The sequence below is a fragment of the Mirounga leonina genome, unplaced genomic scaffold (genome assembly GCF_011800145.1).
Source record: "Mirounga leonina isolate KUSES-001 unplaced genomic scaffold, KU_Mleo_1.0 Mir_454, whole genome shotgun sequence".
Lineage (NCBI taxonomy): Eukaryota > Metazoa > Chordata > Mammalia > Carnivora > Phocidae > Mirounga > Mirounga leonina.
The window spans coordinates 9,872,243-9,888,381 of NW_023270763.1; the positions used below are offsets into that span (position 1 = coordinate 9,872,243).

The following is a 16,139-nucleotide window of genomic DNA, read 5'->3' on the forward strand; positions in this document are numbered from 1 at the left end:
TTCCTCTCCCGAGGGCTGTCCTGGCAGAGGCCCCCCTCGCACTTTCTGGCGGGAACAAGGCCAGCAGTGAGAGAACAGCTACAGAGGGAAAGCGGGAGAGAGATGGGGGGGACTGTGTGTGTGTGTGTGTGTGTGTGTGCGTGCGCGCGAGCGTGTGTGAGTGTGTTTTAAGGAAAAAAGCCCACAGTCCCGTCCAGTCAGACCCAGCCTGGGAGGCTTGTGAGCCTGGCCTTTCGTAATTGCCCCCCTCCCTGCGGCCCCCTCCCCCAGGCCTCCCCCCTCTCCCGCCCTCCCGCCCGCCCTCTCTCCCTCCCTCCTTCCCTCTCCGCGCGCCGAGGCAGCAATTACGCTTTGGGGATAAAACGAGGCGCAGAGAGCGGGCTGGGGCATTTCTCCCCGAGATGGCGGGTCTGGGATCTGCAGCCCGGCGGCCCGGAGTCCTTCTGCTCCTGCTGTGTATCGCCCACCCCTCGCAGCCTGGAGGTAGGCCTCGCCCTGCTCCCGGGGATGCCCGCAGCCTGAGGGCCTCCCGGCCAGGTGGCTGGACTGACTGGCCAGAGGGCGCCCATCACCGGGCCATGCTCCGGGGGGTCCCAGGCGGGAGCCCCTCAGCCGCTGGATCCTTGGAACTGCCCTTCCCGGGAGCCAGCCCGTGCTGAGGAGGAACCTGTCACACAGCCACCCCGAGACTCAGGACGGTCCCGACCGGGTCCAGGTTCTGCCGCCCCCGACAGGGCCGAGGACCCCTGCTCTGTCCCGGGCGCTGTCCCAGTGGGGGGCTCCCGAGCATGCTGGGGACGGGCCGGTGGGGTCCCGTTGGGTCGTTGGGCACTAGCAATTTGCACCCCTGTGGACCCGATGGGTGTGCACACGTGCCCTGGGGGCAGGGGACCTGGGCTGGAGGCCAGCTCCGCCGCGGGGAGCTGTGTGACCTCAACAGGTTCCTTGTCCCCCGGGGAAGTCAGGACACCCCTCTGAGGAAGGTCAGGGTTAAGTGGCTTACGGGGTTGTGGGTTGGAAAGCCGCTGCTGTGGTCTGTCCGTGGTGAGGACTGGGGCATCCGAGCATGTGTGTGAGCGTGTAAGTGTGTGTGCATGTGCGCGCCGTACGGAACACAAATGAGGATCAGGGAACCTGGGGAAGGTAAAATCTCCTGGTAGAGAGAGGGTGGCCAGGGCCAGAGGCTAAAGTGGACCTCGGGGCAGTCCTGGACCGTTGGGCATGTCCTCTGCCACAGGCCACAGGGTGCCCCCGCCGTGGGGCTGCTATGCACCTCAAGGGCCCCCTGGGAGTGGCCTCCCCGGGGCCCCCGAAAGGTGCTCCTGGCCATGGGAAGAGAGGAGTGCAGATACTTGAGCCGTCTGGTGGGGTAGCCTGGGTGGGGGTCAGCTTTCTGGGGGCGTCCCCTTGCCGTAAGAACCAGACCTTCAGTGGGGGCCAGTGCGGGGGGCGGGGGCCAAGTGGGAGCAGGGCCAGGCCGGAGGGCTGGAGTACGGGGCTGGGCAGCAGTAACAGTTTCCATGTGACTGACTAGCTGGGCAGCGCTGCTGGGAGCAGAGGGTTCCTGCACGGAGGTCAGCTCCTGGACCTGGAGGAGGGGCAGGGGGCCTCGTGCACCATCAGGTGGGGCCCAGCAGGGGGAGCGAGACAAACCCCCAGGACCAGGCCATCCCAGCATGCCCCCCCCGCCCCCCGCCAGAGCAGCAGCTCTGGGCCCTCCTGAACCTCCTCCCCGCTCCCCTGGGTGTGGCCCCTGAGCACCTGCCTCCCCAGACAGCGCTTCTACCCGGAGCGTGGCAATTAACCCCCTCAAAAACCCTAAGAGAACATTATCCTCTTTTGCAAATAGGGAAATGGAGGCTGAGACAGGGTAAGGCAGCCTCAGGGGGGCTGAGCACCAGCCAGTTCTCTGCCAAAGGATGAAGGGTGGGGGGCCGGGTACCAGGCTACCTCTGGGGAGGAGCATGCCCAGGGATGAGTCCTCCAGAGTGGGCACACCCTCAAGCAGAAGGCACCCTCTCCTTGTGCTCTCGGTGACACTGCGAACCCTCAACTGTCCTTGTTCTTCTTTTGCAAACATAAATCTCAGCTCGGTCCCAGATGACAGAGCAACTGGGTCCCAGTAAGGGCTGTGTGAATCCATGACATCTGTTGGGGTTTTTGCCTAGAGCCTCCAAGAGAGCTCGGGGGGAGGTAATGGGAGGGGTCATATGCCTACACACACGGAGCCACCCCCCAGCTCTCCTGGGGAGCCCAGCTTCTGCCCCCCACCCCACCCTCTGCCAAGAGGACATCACCCCCATGGGTTCCCCAGCTCCAAAGAACTATATTGCCAGTGGAGGGGGCTGCCTAGGAAGACTGTGATGGAAAGGGTTATCTAAACCCACTTAGGATGGGTCCAAAGTAGCTTTGAGGACCCGCCGCCCCAAACCCCCACGCCATTTAAAAAGAGAGAGAAAAAACAATTAAATCGGGTAGAATTCCGTCCCCCGTGCCCCAGAAATATTATCAGCCTTTTCTTTTCCTGATTCCGGAACTAAGGATAATTTGGAACAGGGCTTGTCAACCCTGGCTGCATATCGGAGTTAACTCGGGAACTTGAAATGGCTCTGATACCAGGGTCCCACCCAAGAATTCCTGCTTTCTTTGGTCTGAGGAGGGAACTGGATCGTGGAGGTTTTGTAAATGCCGCCCAGGTCACTCCGATGAGCCTCCAGGGTGGAGGACCTGTGGTGGAAGGGCTAATCCCGCTCTCTGCATTTGCTGGGGCTGAGGCAGGAGGGCAGACATGCCCAGGGGAGGGAGGGGACAGAGTCACCCACTAGAGGACAGATTGTTTTTGAAAAGCCCTTGGCAGCCTTTCTCCAGGCAAACAATAAACAGCTTCGTAAGGTCTTATCTGCTCCCCTGCCAGCCCCCTGGACTGGGGCTTGGCAAAGCCCCTTGCCAAGGCCTGCTGGCCCAATGCTCGTTCCCTAACAGCCTTCTCCACATCTTTGAACCTGAAGCCCAGGGCCCAGGCAGAAGGCCCTGCATGTGACTGGGGTCAGCTGTGGGTCCGGGCCAGATGCCCCGTCTCACTGGCCATCAAATGAGGAGAAACATCCCTGCCCTATTTATCTCCTAGGCCCAGTGGGAGGCTCCCGCCGCGTAACATCTGCCAAAGTCACATCAAATAAGGGGACTGTGGGAATGTGAATTCCTGAAACGATTCATCTTCTTATTCAGAATGTGTTTACTTGGACCGATTGACTCTTATAATTAGAGCACATTTTTAAGGTTTAACTTTCCCTCTTGCTACTCACGCCATGTTTTGTCTGCTGGGTGGAGCACGCATGAGCGATGGAGGAAGCAGATACGACTGGGGGCCCTGGCGGCAGGGGTGGGGGTGGGTGGGGAAGGGCCCGGAAGAGTCCCGGGAAATCCAGGAAGGCTTCATAGCAGAAGCGACATTTGAGTTAGACCTTGAAAGAAAGGGCAATGCCTGAGAGGCCGTCTGTGGATGAGAGATGAGCCTGGGGCTCTGGGGCTCTGTGAGGCGGAACTGGAGAGACGGAAGGGCAGATTCTATCTCAGCAGAAAGAGGTAGAGCCGACAGCATCTGGAGGGGGTGACTTTCCTGTCACCGGAGGCATGCAAGCCGGAGCACAGGGGGATGTTTGCGGAAGGAGTTTCTGCCCACGCCAGAAGACTGTTATGATCTCTGAGAGTCTAGGATCAGGATTCTAAGAGGCAAGAGACAAGTTCCACCCTGGGCTAGCCTGCAAAACAAGCCAAACCCACATAAAACAAGACAAGCATGCTCCAAGCCAACTCCTTTGGACCAGCTGAGCAGTGAGAACCACAGGCTCAGAGAAGGCAGGAGGGGGAGAATTTGAGCTCAGTCTTGGAGGAAGGACAGGACTTGGGTAGCAGAGAGGCACTCCTGGCAGGAGGCACGGCTCCGACCAAAGTGAGGAGGAGGATGACCAGCTGGAGCATGAAATCTGCCTTTCTGAAGGCCCTTGACCGACTACTGTCTTAATCTGTTCTCACCTCTCCGGCACTTGGCGAGAGGAGGCAGGGCCGGGATCCTTTGCATCCCCTGATCCTTCTCCCTTAGCTCAGTGCAAAATGGCGGTCAAAATCTCTAGCTCCCCAGGCCATCATGGTTTGGGCACGGAGTTTGGCAATCGCTGTTGGGATCTGAATCATGGGGGGGTGTGGGGACAGCTGGGGCAGGCCAGGAGGGCTGCAGAGAGATGGGCAGGTGCTGGGGAGAGAGCAGGCAGGACCCCAGATGAGGTGCAGGGGAGCAGAACCTCAACAGAGGAAGTAGGGGTTCAGCCGGGCCCAAGGTGGGGAGCCCCCCAGGCTGGTTGGGGATAGAACAGGTTGGACCCAGACCCACAGGCAACATCCTTGTCTCCCTTCAACCTCATTCCCCTGTGGTTTATTGACTATCTACTGGGTACCTGGCCCCAGGCCACGCATGCGCAGTGAAGTGTAGACAGAGTCACCTCTTTTTTTTTTGAGCAATCACTGGATGCTAGATTCAGGGCAGGACCCTTTGACAGTTTGCAACAGCCTTGCAAGGCAGAGGTTATCAGTCCCGCATCGCTTACAAGGAAACTGCAGCTTGGAGGGGCTAAGTGACTTGCCCAAGTTCACGCAGATGCCAAGAAGTGGCACGGCCAGGATTAGAGGCCAGGCGGGTCTGTCCTGAGCCAGAGAGCAGAGAGGTGGGGAGAGGGGACTGTCGGGAGGGAAAGAAAGGGGAGGAGGATGAGAGCTGAAGCAGAGAAACACCCGGACTAAACGGGGAAAGGCACAGAAGAGACAGCACTCAGAGCCGGAGGCCGGGGCCAAGGGAGGCATCAAAAACCCAAGGCAGGCTGTGTGCGTGCTTGGCAGCCGGTGACAGGGCCCAGGCGCTCCTTCCCAGCAGGCCCAACCTCCTGGGGCCACCACTCTGCGTCCCCGAGGCTCTGACCTGATTGCTTGCACACTCCAGGTCTGGATGACAGGCCCTGGGGTGGGGGGTGGGGGGGCCTGCAGGCCCTGGGGGGCTGTGGCGCCGGGGCTTTGGCATGGGGTAGCCGTGACAGCTTGGCATTCCCCACCCCACTGGGCTGTTGCTCAGGCTGACGGGGCCACAGTGGCCAGACATCTGCCATGAGGCCTCCAGACACACCGCAGAGCTGCCCGACCCTGTCCCCCAGCCCCACCCGCGCCCCTGTCAGCGGGGTGGTCCTGGGGCCCTGGCTGGAGACCTGGCCGGAGCCCTGGCAAGGCCACTCGTCAAGGCTGGGGCCGCTCCGTGGTGGCGGAGTCGGGGTCTGGGCCGCCCCGGGATCGTCTGTTGCCATGACCACGGCAGGCCCGGTGCGGGGCCCGGCGGCTCGGCGTTTCCCAGGGAGGGCTTTGCGGGTCTGTGGGGAATGAACTCGTGATCTCGGCCGGGCAGACAGCCCCTGGCCTGGCCAGTGAATTAGCTTTTCCTTAGGAAACTATTCACTCTGCTCATTCATGGTGTCCCCCTCTGGGCCCCGGCACCTCCCAAGACAGCCCTGTGTCAGGCGGCCAGAACCCCACCCAACCGTGGCTGCCCGGCGGCTGAGGACGCTGACCTCACGCCATCGTATCAGTGTGGGGCTGGCCGGCTTAGTGCTGGCGATGGCCACACTCCCTTACTGCTCGCGGTCCCAGCCCAGGCTGCCCGCCCTCAGCTCCGGCCCCTGCTCGTGCTGCCCAGGGCTGGGTAGCGTGGGCTGCCCAGACGAAGGGACCCAGCCGCAGCCCCCCACCGGGCCCTCTCCGCGGGGAGAGGAGCAGGTAACACCGTGCCAACCATCCCGCTCAGAGGGGTGGCCTGGGTTTGAATCCAGACTCTATCTCTTTCCAGCTGTGTGTCCCTGGGCTCCCGTCTTAACCTCTCTGAGCCCGATTTCACATCTCTTAAAACAAAGATAGTCACCTCTGCCCTTCCAACCTCATAGGGCCATTATTATGGTCACCGCGCTTTTACTAGTTCTAGTACTTACTTCCTTCCAGGGGTCCCGGGGGCTGTTCCTGGTGGAGTTCCCGGAGGCGTCTATTACCCAGGTAATGTACGTGAAACTTCCACACACCCAGGTGAGGCAGAGCGTGATCGGTTCGTAAGAGATGCGCCCCATGACAGCGCAGACTGGAAGAACATTGGCGCGCCTCCCAAGCAGACCCGCGAGCCGCTCCTACTTAAAGGCAGTCTGCATGACACTTTTACAAGTACTCAGAGCATGCATTTTCTGAAAGATGAACGACAGTGTTTGTTTGCCAGGCTGTACGGAAGTGGGCGCCATCATGCCCCCCCCGCCTCTCAAACCATGAACCCCACTCTTGGGAATCCATTCAAAGAAAATAATTGAAAGGTAGAGAAAAAGAGAGATCCTGAACAAGGTTTATCGGGGGGTTATTTGCAAAGACATAAAACAAAAAAGCCCACCTGACTGGAGGGTGTGATTGAGTCGACCCTGACATAATACACAGCTACGAAAAAATAGGAGTGTGCAACCTGCCCAACCGGACGGCAGAGTGCTTTTCCAGGTGCTAACAATGTAAAAGCAACGACCGCGTGCGGCTAGAGACTGGGAACACCCCCGAAAGATATGGGGCAGAATATTGCAGCTCTGGCATGGGGGGAGGGCACATTTTCTTTTACTATGAAAAAAAAAGCATCATGCTTTAAAGCAGATTGAAAAATCAAGTGTAGCACTTTCAATACTTAGAAAGTATTGGAAAGGCGTTTCCAGAGAGGTGGACACCTGAATGTGCAGGAAGAGGCACCAGAGAGGGCGTGGAAGCCCTGCCCCTTTTCCCAAACCTTGCCCCACCCCCACCCCGCGCCTCTTTCCTCTGGCCATTCCTGAGTTACATCCTTTTATAATAAAGTGATGATCTAGTAAGAAAAAAGAAAGAAAAAAGCATTTGAGGGTTCAGGCCCGATATGAAATGGAGGGCAGCTGCCGACACACTCCCAGACACAAAGTGGCACTGGCCTGTTGGCCCAATGGGGAAACTGAGGCTCACAGAGGTTAAGGCTCACCCAAGGTCATGCAGCTAGGCAGTGAGGGACTTGACCGTGGGTCCGTGGGCAGCTTTCTGGTAGAGACATTGATGGTTCTGTCTCTTTCTCTCTCTCTCAACACAGGTGCTGGTCTCGGAGGTCTGGGAGGAGGAGGTGAGCTCAGAAACCAAACTTGGTTCCTCACGGATGGGGTCTGGCTGTCACTCTGGTCCACCCAGGTCCCCCGGCCTCAGAACCCCCAGAAGGCCTAGACATCCCTCAGTTTACAGACAGAGCTTCCATTTGGGAGAGACTTGCCGGAACCTACTGGCCTCCCAAGCCCCTCCCCTGGCCTCTTTCCCTGGTGGCCCCTGCCTCCTTTCCCGTGGTTTGGATCCTCCACAACACCCCTGCAAGGCCCGCTGAGTGGGTATCGTTTTCCCTTCTGGGGCTGAGAAACTGAATCTGAGAGAGTAGAGACCATAAATCAGGGCTGGAGCTAGGCTTCCCACCCACACATCCAGACACTGGGCTCCCAGCGGTTCCCTGTCCAAAGGGGAGGACCATCCCTATCAGCCCTTCTAAGACCTGGGGAGTGAGACACGCCCCCCCACACCGCCCCAGGGAGATAAACAGTAGAAAAATCGTGGTTTGGGGCTCCTCGTTCACTCCCACCTCTTTTCTCTGCAGCTCTGGGGCCTGGAGGCAAACCGCCCAAGCCAGGTAAGACCTGAGGCCCCAGGGGCAGGGGAGGGCAGGGCCCACAGACTTGTGAACCGTTTCAGAAACAGCCCCAATGCTGGGGCGGTGGGGGGGGGGGAGTAGAAGGCAGGGACTGATGTTCCAATGGCCACCAAGCCTATGAATGTCACTCTCGTGCTCAGAATCAGATGGTGGGCTCGACTCCACCTGGATGGTCCCCTGACCCCAGACCAAGTTTCTCCAGCCTCTAGGCCAAGACCCTCGACATCTCTGACCTCAGTGACAATTGGAGCCCTTATCCTGACCCCGGGCTGAACCCTGACCTGAGACCGAGGCCTGGACTTAACCCCAGCCCGAACCGTGACCCTGGGCCCTGATGAGCTCCCCTCCTGACCAGGCCCCTTCCATCTGTGTCTAGACCTTGGAGGTTTCCAGTAAGAAGATCTGGCTAGATCTGCCCAGGCTTCTGCTCATGGGGCCCGGATCTGCCACTGAGGTCCACTGTCAGCTCCAAAAAACACACCCCCAGGAAAGGAGGAGGGCGGGTCCCTCTGGAAACACTGGCGGATAAGGAGCAGGTGGAGGAAATGGTCCAGATTTATGGCCCCATCGGCGTGAGATGCTCCACATGTGGCCTTGGCAGCGCCCCCCACCCCTGCTCCGCATCTCCCCGGCTCTGAAACCAGAGGCTCCAGGACAGTTGGGATGTCCAACGGCTCTTACGAAATCCCAGTGTTCGATGATCCAAGTGCAAATGAATCTACAAGACCCAGATCCCCCCTTCCCTGCAAGCCCGTCTGGGTTGTGAAACTCCGGGGCCAGGCCAGGCGAGAAGGAGAGAGGCGAGAGAGCGGGAGTCCTGGGCAAGCGCTTTCCTGGGGTCTATGTAGGAGTCTGCGAGGCCGGGAGCCTTTGGGCTTCACTGCTGATCCTGCCAAAAGCTGCATCCCAGTCTTCCTGGAGGGGCGAGCTGTCCTCACAGGGTCCCCGAGGGCAGGGAGGAGGCGAAGGCGTGGGAGTAGGACTCTGCTTAGCCGGGAAAGCCCACTAAGGACTTTGCTTCATGGGGGTCGTGACTGCAAAGCTAGGGGGGGATGAGTGGGTCCCACCGGCAGCGGGGGACCCGGGGCAGTGGTGATAAAACACCAGTGGGGAGACTGGGACAGCTGCCCACAGAGGCCCATAAGGGATGGGCGCTAAAGCGAGGCATTAATGAGTGCAAGACTTAGTGTAGACATCTGAAAGAACTTTGGGCTCGGAGTGAAGGAGTAGACCAAAAGGGAAGTCAGGACATCTCTTTCTGATGGCAAGGGCCTGAGGTCACCCCCTTTCAGCCTCAGCACCCTGGGCCACAAAGGCCCGGCTCGGGTCACAGTGACCCCCTCCCCGACCCCAGAGCAGATCTACACAGCCTGGCCACGGGGACGTCCGGGCCTGCCCAGGCAGGACGGAACGGAGCACAGGCGGCGCGTGTCATGCTTGGGAACAATTAATCCCTTGACAAGTAGAGGGTGGGTGGCCTGGCAGCCACTCCACGGGGGCCTCGGCGGGCTGGGCCTGCCCGGACTCTCAGTGGGGGCCCAGGCAGCTGGGAACCAGCACCACCCACCGCCCCAGCACCAGCTGGAGGCCAGCCGCCGGCCGGGGAGGACAGAAAGGAGCTGGGGGGACACCCACTGGGTGCCCTGGCAGGTGGCACACATTAGTACTTTCTACTCACCAGCCCACTGGTCCCGGGAAGGTTGGGGACATGCTGGCCATTCCGTAGGTGGGGATACTGAGTCTCTGAGAGGTGAAGTGACTTGCTCCCCTCATACACAGAGTAGCTAGGGGCAGCAGGGTTTGGATCCAGGGCTCTGTGACTCTGGGAAGACAGAGGGTTAAGCTGGCCGGGCCCCTGGGCTCCCAGCTATGGGCAGCTCCTCACCTCTCTCCTCTTTTCCAGGGGCTGGACTCCTGGGGGCGTTCGGGGCAGGTGAGTCCCCTGGGAGGAGGGCGAGCAGGGGTGGGACTGGTCATGCTGCAGGTGGCCCTGGGATCAGACAGCTGGTGGGGGAGCATGGGAAAAGGGCAGAGCAGAAGGGTGGCCTGTCCACCCACCAGCCCCAGCTTCTTCTCACTTCCTGTTGGGTCCTCATCTTCTCTTCCCAGCCCTTCTGTGGTCAGGAAAGGCCTGAGCCTGTTCCCTGCCCTCTTGGAGCTCAGGAAATGGGCTTGGCTTGAGAGAAGCCCCTGACAGAACTGGGGAGGGGCAGGGCCTGAGGTGCTAAGGAAATGCACCCAGCACACCCCCAGCCCTGGCCGGACGCATACTGCACCTGCCTGGAAGGGAGAGGGGCCGGAGTTAGAGACCCACCTTGCAGAGGGGCCCACTGAGTTTCAGACGTGGTCAGCTCAGACAAGGAGGAGATGGGGTAGGGAGGGGGACCACACGCAGGGAAAGCCGGGTAGACCCTCTGGGGCTCAGTAGTCCCCTGCGTCTGGAGTCTGTCCGCAGAGAGGCCTGCCCCTGGGCTCGGGACCCTGGCAGCCAGGACTGGAGCTTGCAGGAAAAGATTCTCACAGAATTGGAAACAAACCTGGCTCGGTTGTGAACTCCAACCTGATTGCCCATCGGTCCTGGCCAAAGCCATGGAATGTCTCCTGGAGGGGGAGAAGGAGCAATTGGGCCCAGATGTGGGAAGGAGAGAGCCAAAGGGACCCATTTGGCTTCTCATAAACATTTTAGCATCCGTGTTCAAGCAAGGAGGCTCCTGCACTGCAGGGCAGGCTGCATGGACAGACAGACAGATGGTGGGCGATGGAAGGGGCTCCAGATATAGGGGAGGAGGAGAGGGCTGAGCCGGGGGACCCCTGCAAGGAAGCAGCACAGGCCTGGGGTGGGTGCTGATGGAAAGAACAGAGCAGGACCTGGCACAGAAAGCCCTGCTGGGCCCCCCTTTAGCTGACAGGCCTAGCAGAAGCAAGGTCTGGCCTAGGGGTGTTATGGGGGAGGTCAATGCTATCACGCCTACATGGCACCTAGTTGCTGGTCACTATTTTATCAGGATCGGCCCCTAAGTACCAACTGCTGGAGTCCAGCTTAGGGGCCTGAGCGCTGCACACGGCCCTGCCCGGTTCCTGATCACCCTCCACGAGACCCTTCCCACCCTGGGCCCAGGAATGACGCCCGCACACCAGCTTCTCTCCTCACCTGGCTCTGTCCCCTTCTCCCCTCAGGTGCTGGTGGGCTCGCAGGCGGTGGCCCTGGGGCAGGTTAGTGTTGACATCCAGGCAACCTGCCCATCGGGGGGCCAGAGCCAAGCCCAGGGTGTCTGTTAGGTGCGGAGGGCAGCTGGGGTACAGGGATGAAAGGCCAGGCGTGTCCTGGGCGCTTGCATGGGGGTGATGTTGTAGCAGTTGCCCTGGGCACAGGCAGGTCACGGCTGGGTCCGGTGTGAGAGCAGGAGAGAAGCCCCAGGGGCCAATTTATAGCTCTCTTGGCGCCAAACCTGGTCCTGGGAGCAGGGCTCACTGCTTGGTATGGAAGCCACCTCAGTTGGCCTCCCAGGAGGGACAGGGCCCCGTGGGCTGGGGCTCAGAGTCTCACCGGGTCCTCCCCTGGGCAGGGCTCGGGGCCTTTCCAGCAGGCGCCTACCCGGGGGCTCTGGTGCCCGGTGGAGCGGCGGGTGCTGCCGCGGCCTATAAAGCTGCCAAGGCTGGTGAGTGTTACCCTTGGGGACATGCCATAAGCCCTCTGGCCTCTGTGAGCTCACGACTTTGCAAAGACCCTTCCCTGGGAGGCGGGCGGACGGGCAGAACTCTCATCCCCAATCCACCGGGACTCGGGGAGGCCGCCAGCCGTGCCCAAGTCTCAAAGCGAGGTGGCGGCGGGGCCAGACCTTAACGCAGGGCCTTCAACCCTGACCGCCCAGGGCCCTCCTGCCTCCCACCATCCCTTGTGTGACCCCCGGCCTCTCCCACTCTCGGCTTTGTAGGGGCTGGGCTTGGTGGTGTCGGCGGCCTTGGCGGGGTGGGCGGCCTTGGTGGCATCGGCGGCTTGGGAGTGTCTACAGGTACGGTGGGTAGAGCTGGGCTGCCCAGGGGAGGGCCGCAGGCCCGGGCAGACCCCACTCTGATGCGGGCCCCGTCCCACGCCAGGCGCGGTGGTGCCTCAGGCTGGAGCCGGAGTCGGAGTCGGAGCCGGAGCGAAGCCCGGGAAGGTGCCCGGTCAGTGTGCAGTCCCCGGGGGGAGCGGGAGGGGGGCCGGACGGGGAGGGGAGAGGCCCCCCAACCCCCCCTCCCCAGAGCCCTGGCCCCACGTGTGTAACATGGCAGAGATGCCGGAGACGGGCCCTGGCCTACCTTCCGGGTCCTTCTTCCAGCTCTGGGAGCAGAAAGGGACCTCAGAGACCCGCTCTCTGGCAAGCACTCAAGGGACAGATGGGGCACGGGGGGCTCGGGAGGGACAGGCAGTCACGGCAGAGCTGGCCTGAGCCCCGGGCGGCGCTGACTCCCCATCTGGTGCTTTGCACTCTGCAACCAAGCCCTTGAGGAAGTGACTTCAGGTTGAACAAAAGGCTGCCTGAGTCCACACAGCAGGGAGGGAACATCTGGAAGCTGTTAGCCCAGAGGTGGGCTGAGCCAGCCATGTAAACAGGCTCCGGGAGACAAGACAAATCCACACACAGAAGGGTTGGCAGATGACTTCCGAAACTCGTGGGAGAGCCGCGGCCACCGCGCTTGGGTCTCTGGCGACATCCTCCGGGCCCTGGGTGGCTGGTCCGGGAGCCCCGGGGCCGCTCCAGAGAGAAGGGCCCGGGAGGGGCTCCTAGAGGCCAGGCTACGGCTCACGGCTCAAAGCTCTTCTCTCCGCCACAGGTGTGGGGCTGCCCGGTGTATACCCAGGTGGAGTGCTCCCAGGCGCAGGTGAGGGCCAGGAGAAGGAGGGGACCCGAGGGCAAGGAGAGCAGCCCCCGGCAGCCTCCCTGGTGGCCCGTGGCCTCCCCAGCTGGGCCCTGACCAGCACTGTCCCCCTGAGCATCAAAGCTCAGGCCAACAGACAGAAGGTCCCGGTCATCTTTCCCCCAAGAGCCTAGTGAGCTTCACCGCCTGCCCCAAGTGCCGACCCTAGGCCCAAACCCAGACCATTGTCACAGCCCAAGGAGGGCCGCCCGGGGACACAGCAAGTCCCAGTGTGGCCAGTTCTTTCCCAAAAGCTCTGAGTCACCAGGGGGCCGGCCCGGCACATCCGCCCTGCAGGAGACCCCCCTCCGAGCTGCCCTCTTGCCCTCCTTTTCCTGCCAGGGCCTGGCCTGGCCACCCCGCCCAGCATATGACCTCCTGAATTCCCCCAAAAGCCCAGACTCGGCCCGCTCTGAGGGATTTGCTGACAGAGTGTCCCTCCCCACTGTCCCTCTGGCTGTCCCAGCAGAGACAGGAGTGGGACAAGTACCAGATGCTCCGCCTTGTGCGGGGACGGTGGGCAGGATAGCTGCAAATTAACTCCAGTTTAGAGAGAAGGCCAACTGAGGCACAGGCTCAAGTGGCTAGGAAATGGAATTAACTAACACTCAGGTCTTCTGACCTTGGGTCAGGCGGGGAAAGAGAATCACGGCCACACAGGCCCCCCACCAGCCCGGGAGCCGGGCCCGTGGCTGATAGTCGTTACAGAAGGTCAGCTCTGGGACCCCGGGGGGGTGTGGCTCGTCTGCCTTCCCACACCTCACGGCCAGCTCCCCCTCGGCCCCTCAGGAGCTCGGTTCCCGGGTGTGGGGGTGCTCCCTGGGGTTCCCACCGGAGCCGGAGTCAAGGCCAAGACCCCAGGTATGCGGCCAATGGGCTGGGAGCCCAAGGCGGGAAGGAATCTCCACCCTCATCCAGGCCCCTGTGGCCCCTGGGGTGGGGTGGAGTGGGGATGGGGACTCTGAGCTCAGGGCCCTCCGGGTGGGCGGCCGAGATGCGTAGCACCCCTCTCAGAAACCCCCAAGTGTGAGCCGGGAGGTCCAGGCAGATGGGGCCAAGCTCCAGGCGGCCCGCCGGGGGTCCATGGTGGCAAGGCTGATGGCTCCTGTCCTTGCAGGTGGAGGTGGAGCTTTCGCCGGAATCCCAGGTGAGGCACAGCTGGGTGTCCCCCCCCGTGCCCCCGGCCGGCACCCCGAATCCCAGCAAGGCGTGTCCGGTTTCCCTCATGCCTACTGCCGCAGGCCTTGAACTGGCTTCCGCACAATGTGGCCTCGATCACAGGCCGCTTCCCCAGCCCCAACCCCTCTGTCTGTGCGGCAGCCAAACGAGCCCAGAAATCCCACCGTCTGTGTCAAATGCCGGGAGAGCTATAGGCCCTGACTGTGGCCCGAGTCCCAGCGCGGGGAGAGAGTCCGGCAGTTTCCCGGAGGAAGTGACCCGGGGACACTGAGGAGGGCCGGGCTGACCAGGGACAAAGATGCAGGAAGACAGGATGGTTTCTGGAGCTCACTCTGAGCAGAGAGTAGAGCAAGAGGCCGATGGCCCTGCAGGGCTGCTGGCCCACGTGGCTGGGACCTGAGCTCGCTCTCCTTGTTCCCACAGGAGTCGGACCCTTTGGGGGCCAGCAGCCTGGCGTCCCGCTGGGGTACCCCATCAAGGCACCCAAGCTGCCAGGTGAGTCAGAAGGAGGACTCAAGATGCACCACTCCCCGGGCCTCACAGATGAGAAGCAGGCGTGTGGGGGACTTTTTTTGGCCACTGGTGTCTCGGCAGGGGGGTGGGGAGGGTTAGGACACCTGAGTATGGATGCCCCACGTCTGGTCGCCTGCAAGGGAAGCCATCCTGTAGGCACCGGCCTCCCTCACACGCACAGGTACACAGAGCCGTAGCCCCCATGGGGAACCATAGGTGTTGATGGTAAGAAACAGCCTTCAATGGAAAAACCCCTCTGATGTCACCCCCTGCCCCCGCCATCAGCTCAGACAATGAGATGTTTGCTCCTGGGAGGATGATAAAGAAGAGACTCGGGGATTCTAGGGCCATGGCAGGTCCTGGATTTGTAGGGGGAGGGTCGTGCCATCAGCCCCTGGAGAAGGGGTGCCCTCTCCCTCCTCCACCCACGGCCTCTGCTCTCCCGGGAGCCTCTGTGAGCAGCTCGGGACCTTTGGTGCATGCGTGGGGGCCAGGTCTCAGGCCTTAGTACCTGTGGGGGAAGGGCTGTCTACCCAGGCAAATGGGAGCCCAGCATAGGGTTGCCATGGAGCAGCCCCTGAGCCCACCCTGCCCTCCCTTCAGGTGGCTATGGACTGCCCTACAGCACTGGGAAACTGCCCTTCGGTGAGTAAGACCCTCCTGAATGGATGGGCTTCTAGCTCTTTCCAGCTGCAGGGGCCTAGCAAGGACAGCACCCAACCGGGGATGGGGTAGAGGCTTGGAATGGGAATCCCCTAAGAAAGGAACATAGAACTTGGACTCAGCCTGGTTCTCGATCCTGACCCTCACGCTTAGCCCCAGGCCTTGGGCAAACCAGTTTCTTCACCTGTAAAATGGGAATAAGCATCCACACCCATTTGTATGTGTTTTCACTCTGGCTGGGAGTGAGAGCGTGGAGACTCCGGGCAGCCTGACCCCTGAAGGGCAGGGTGGGGGGGCAGCCGCAGTCAGATCTGCACAGATGCCACTGAGCCTCTCTGTTTCACAGGCTATGGGCCCGGAGGAGTGGCTGGTGCCGGGGCCAAGGCTGGGTACCCGACGGGGACAGGTAAGGAGAACCTCAGCCAACTGTCAGCCAAAGGGGCCCCAATCACCCAGGCTCCAGAGCCCCAGGGGCTGGCCAGGGTCTCTCCAGGATGCAGGCCAGCCCACCCTGCATCTAGACCCCAGTCTGAGCCTGGAGAAGGATCTCGGGTGAGGGCAGCTCCCTCAGCTCTGCTTGCTATGAAGCCCCTCCCCTGTGCCCTTTTGCCAAAGGGTTGGTTCTCGTGGGGCTGGAACAGGCGGGCTCTGGAAATGCAGGAGTACAGTTTTCAGTCTCTCTCCTTCCCCTCCCCCAGGAGTTGGTGCGCAGGCTGCAGCAGCGGCAGCTAAAGCAGCAAAGTATGGTGAGTGCATCTGCCAGCCCCCAGCCCCCCAGCCTCTCCCGCCCTTTTATCCCTGAGAGCCTGCCTCATAGAGAACTAGCCAAGACAGCCCCTCCCCACCTCCATTTATCAAATGTTTTCAATACCACCCACTCCTCTATCTGTCCATCCACTCATTCTCTCTTCCATCCTTCTCTCCATCCATCCCTGTCTATCCCTCATCCATCTTCCCATCCATCCATCCATCCATCCTTCCTTCCATCTCTCCATTCCTCCCTCCATCCTTTCATTCATCCATCCATCTATCCATCCCCCATCCATCTATCCTCCATTCCTCCCTCCTCCTTCCATCCCTCTCCTTCCATCCCTCCTTTATCTATCCCTCCCTC

At 61.2% G+C, this 16,139-nt stretch overlaps 1 protein-coding gene across 7 annotated transcripts in view; it reads left to right on the forward strand.

The window, feature by feature from the left end:
• Nucleotides 1–329: 329 nt before the first annotated feature.
• ELN (elastin) overlaps nucleotides 330–16,139 on the forward strand; it is a 30,439-nt gene continuing 14,629 nt past the window's right edge. For 2 of the 7 annotated variants that reach the window (XM_034988656.1, XM_034988658.1), the window contains exons 1-16: nucleotides 331–483; nucleotides 6,034–6,084; nucleotides 7,169–7,198; nucleotides 7,715–7,747; nucleotides 9,672–9,701; nucleotides 10,946–10,981; nucleotides 11,335–11,427; nucleotides 11,704–11,781; nucleotides 11,867–11,935; nucleotides 12,587–12,634; nucleotides 13,460–13,531; nucleotides 13,788–13,817; nucleotides 14,273–14,344; nucleotides 14,966–15,007; nucleotides 15,372–15,431; nucleotides 15,724–15,771. In XM_034988656.1, the coding sequence (XP_034844547.1) occupies nucleotides 402–483; nucleotides 6,034–6,084; nucleotides 7,169–7,198; nucleotides 7,715–7,747; nucleotides 9,672–9,701; nucleotides 10,946–10,981; nucleotides 11,335–11,427; nucleotides 11,704–11,781; nucleotides 11,867–11,935; nucleotides 12,587–12,634; nucleotides 13,460–13,531; nucleotides 13,788–13,817; nucleotides 14,273–14,344; nucleotides 14,966–15,007; nucleotides 15,372–15,431; nucleotides 15,724–15,771 (874 nt within the window). In that variant the 5' untranslated portion in view covers nucleotides 331–401. Of the gene's footprint in view, nucleotides 484–6,033; nucleotides 6,085–7,168; nucleotides 7,199–7,714; nucleotides 7,748–9,671; nucleotides 9,702–10,945; nucleotides 10,982–11,334; nucleotides 11,428–11,703; nucleotides 11,782–11,866; nucleotides 11,936–12,586; nucleotides 12,635–13,459; nucleotides 13,532–13,787; nucleotides 13,818–14,272; nucleotides 14,345–14,965; nucleotides 15,008–15,371; nucleotides 15,432–15,723; nucleotides 15,772–16,139 lie in introns of all 7 variants that reach the window. The other 5 variants (XM_034988661.1, XM_034988657.1, XM_034988660.1 and 2 more) reach the window with 5 other exon arrangements.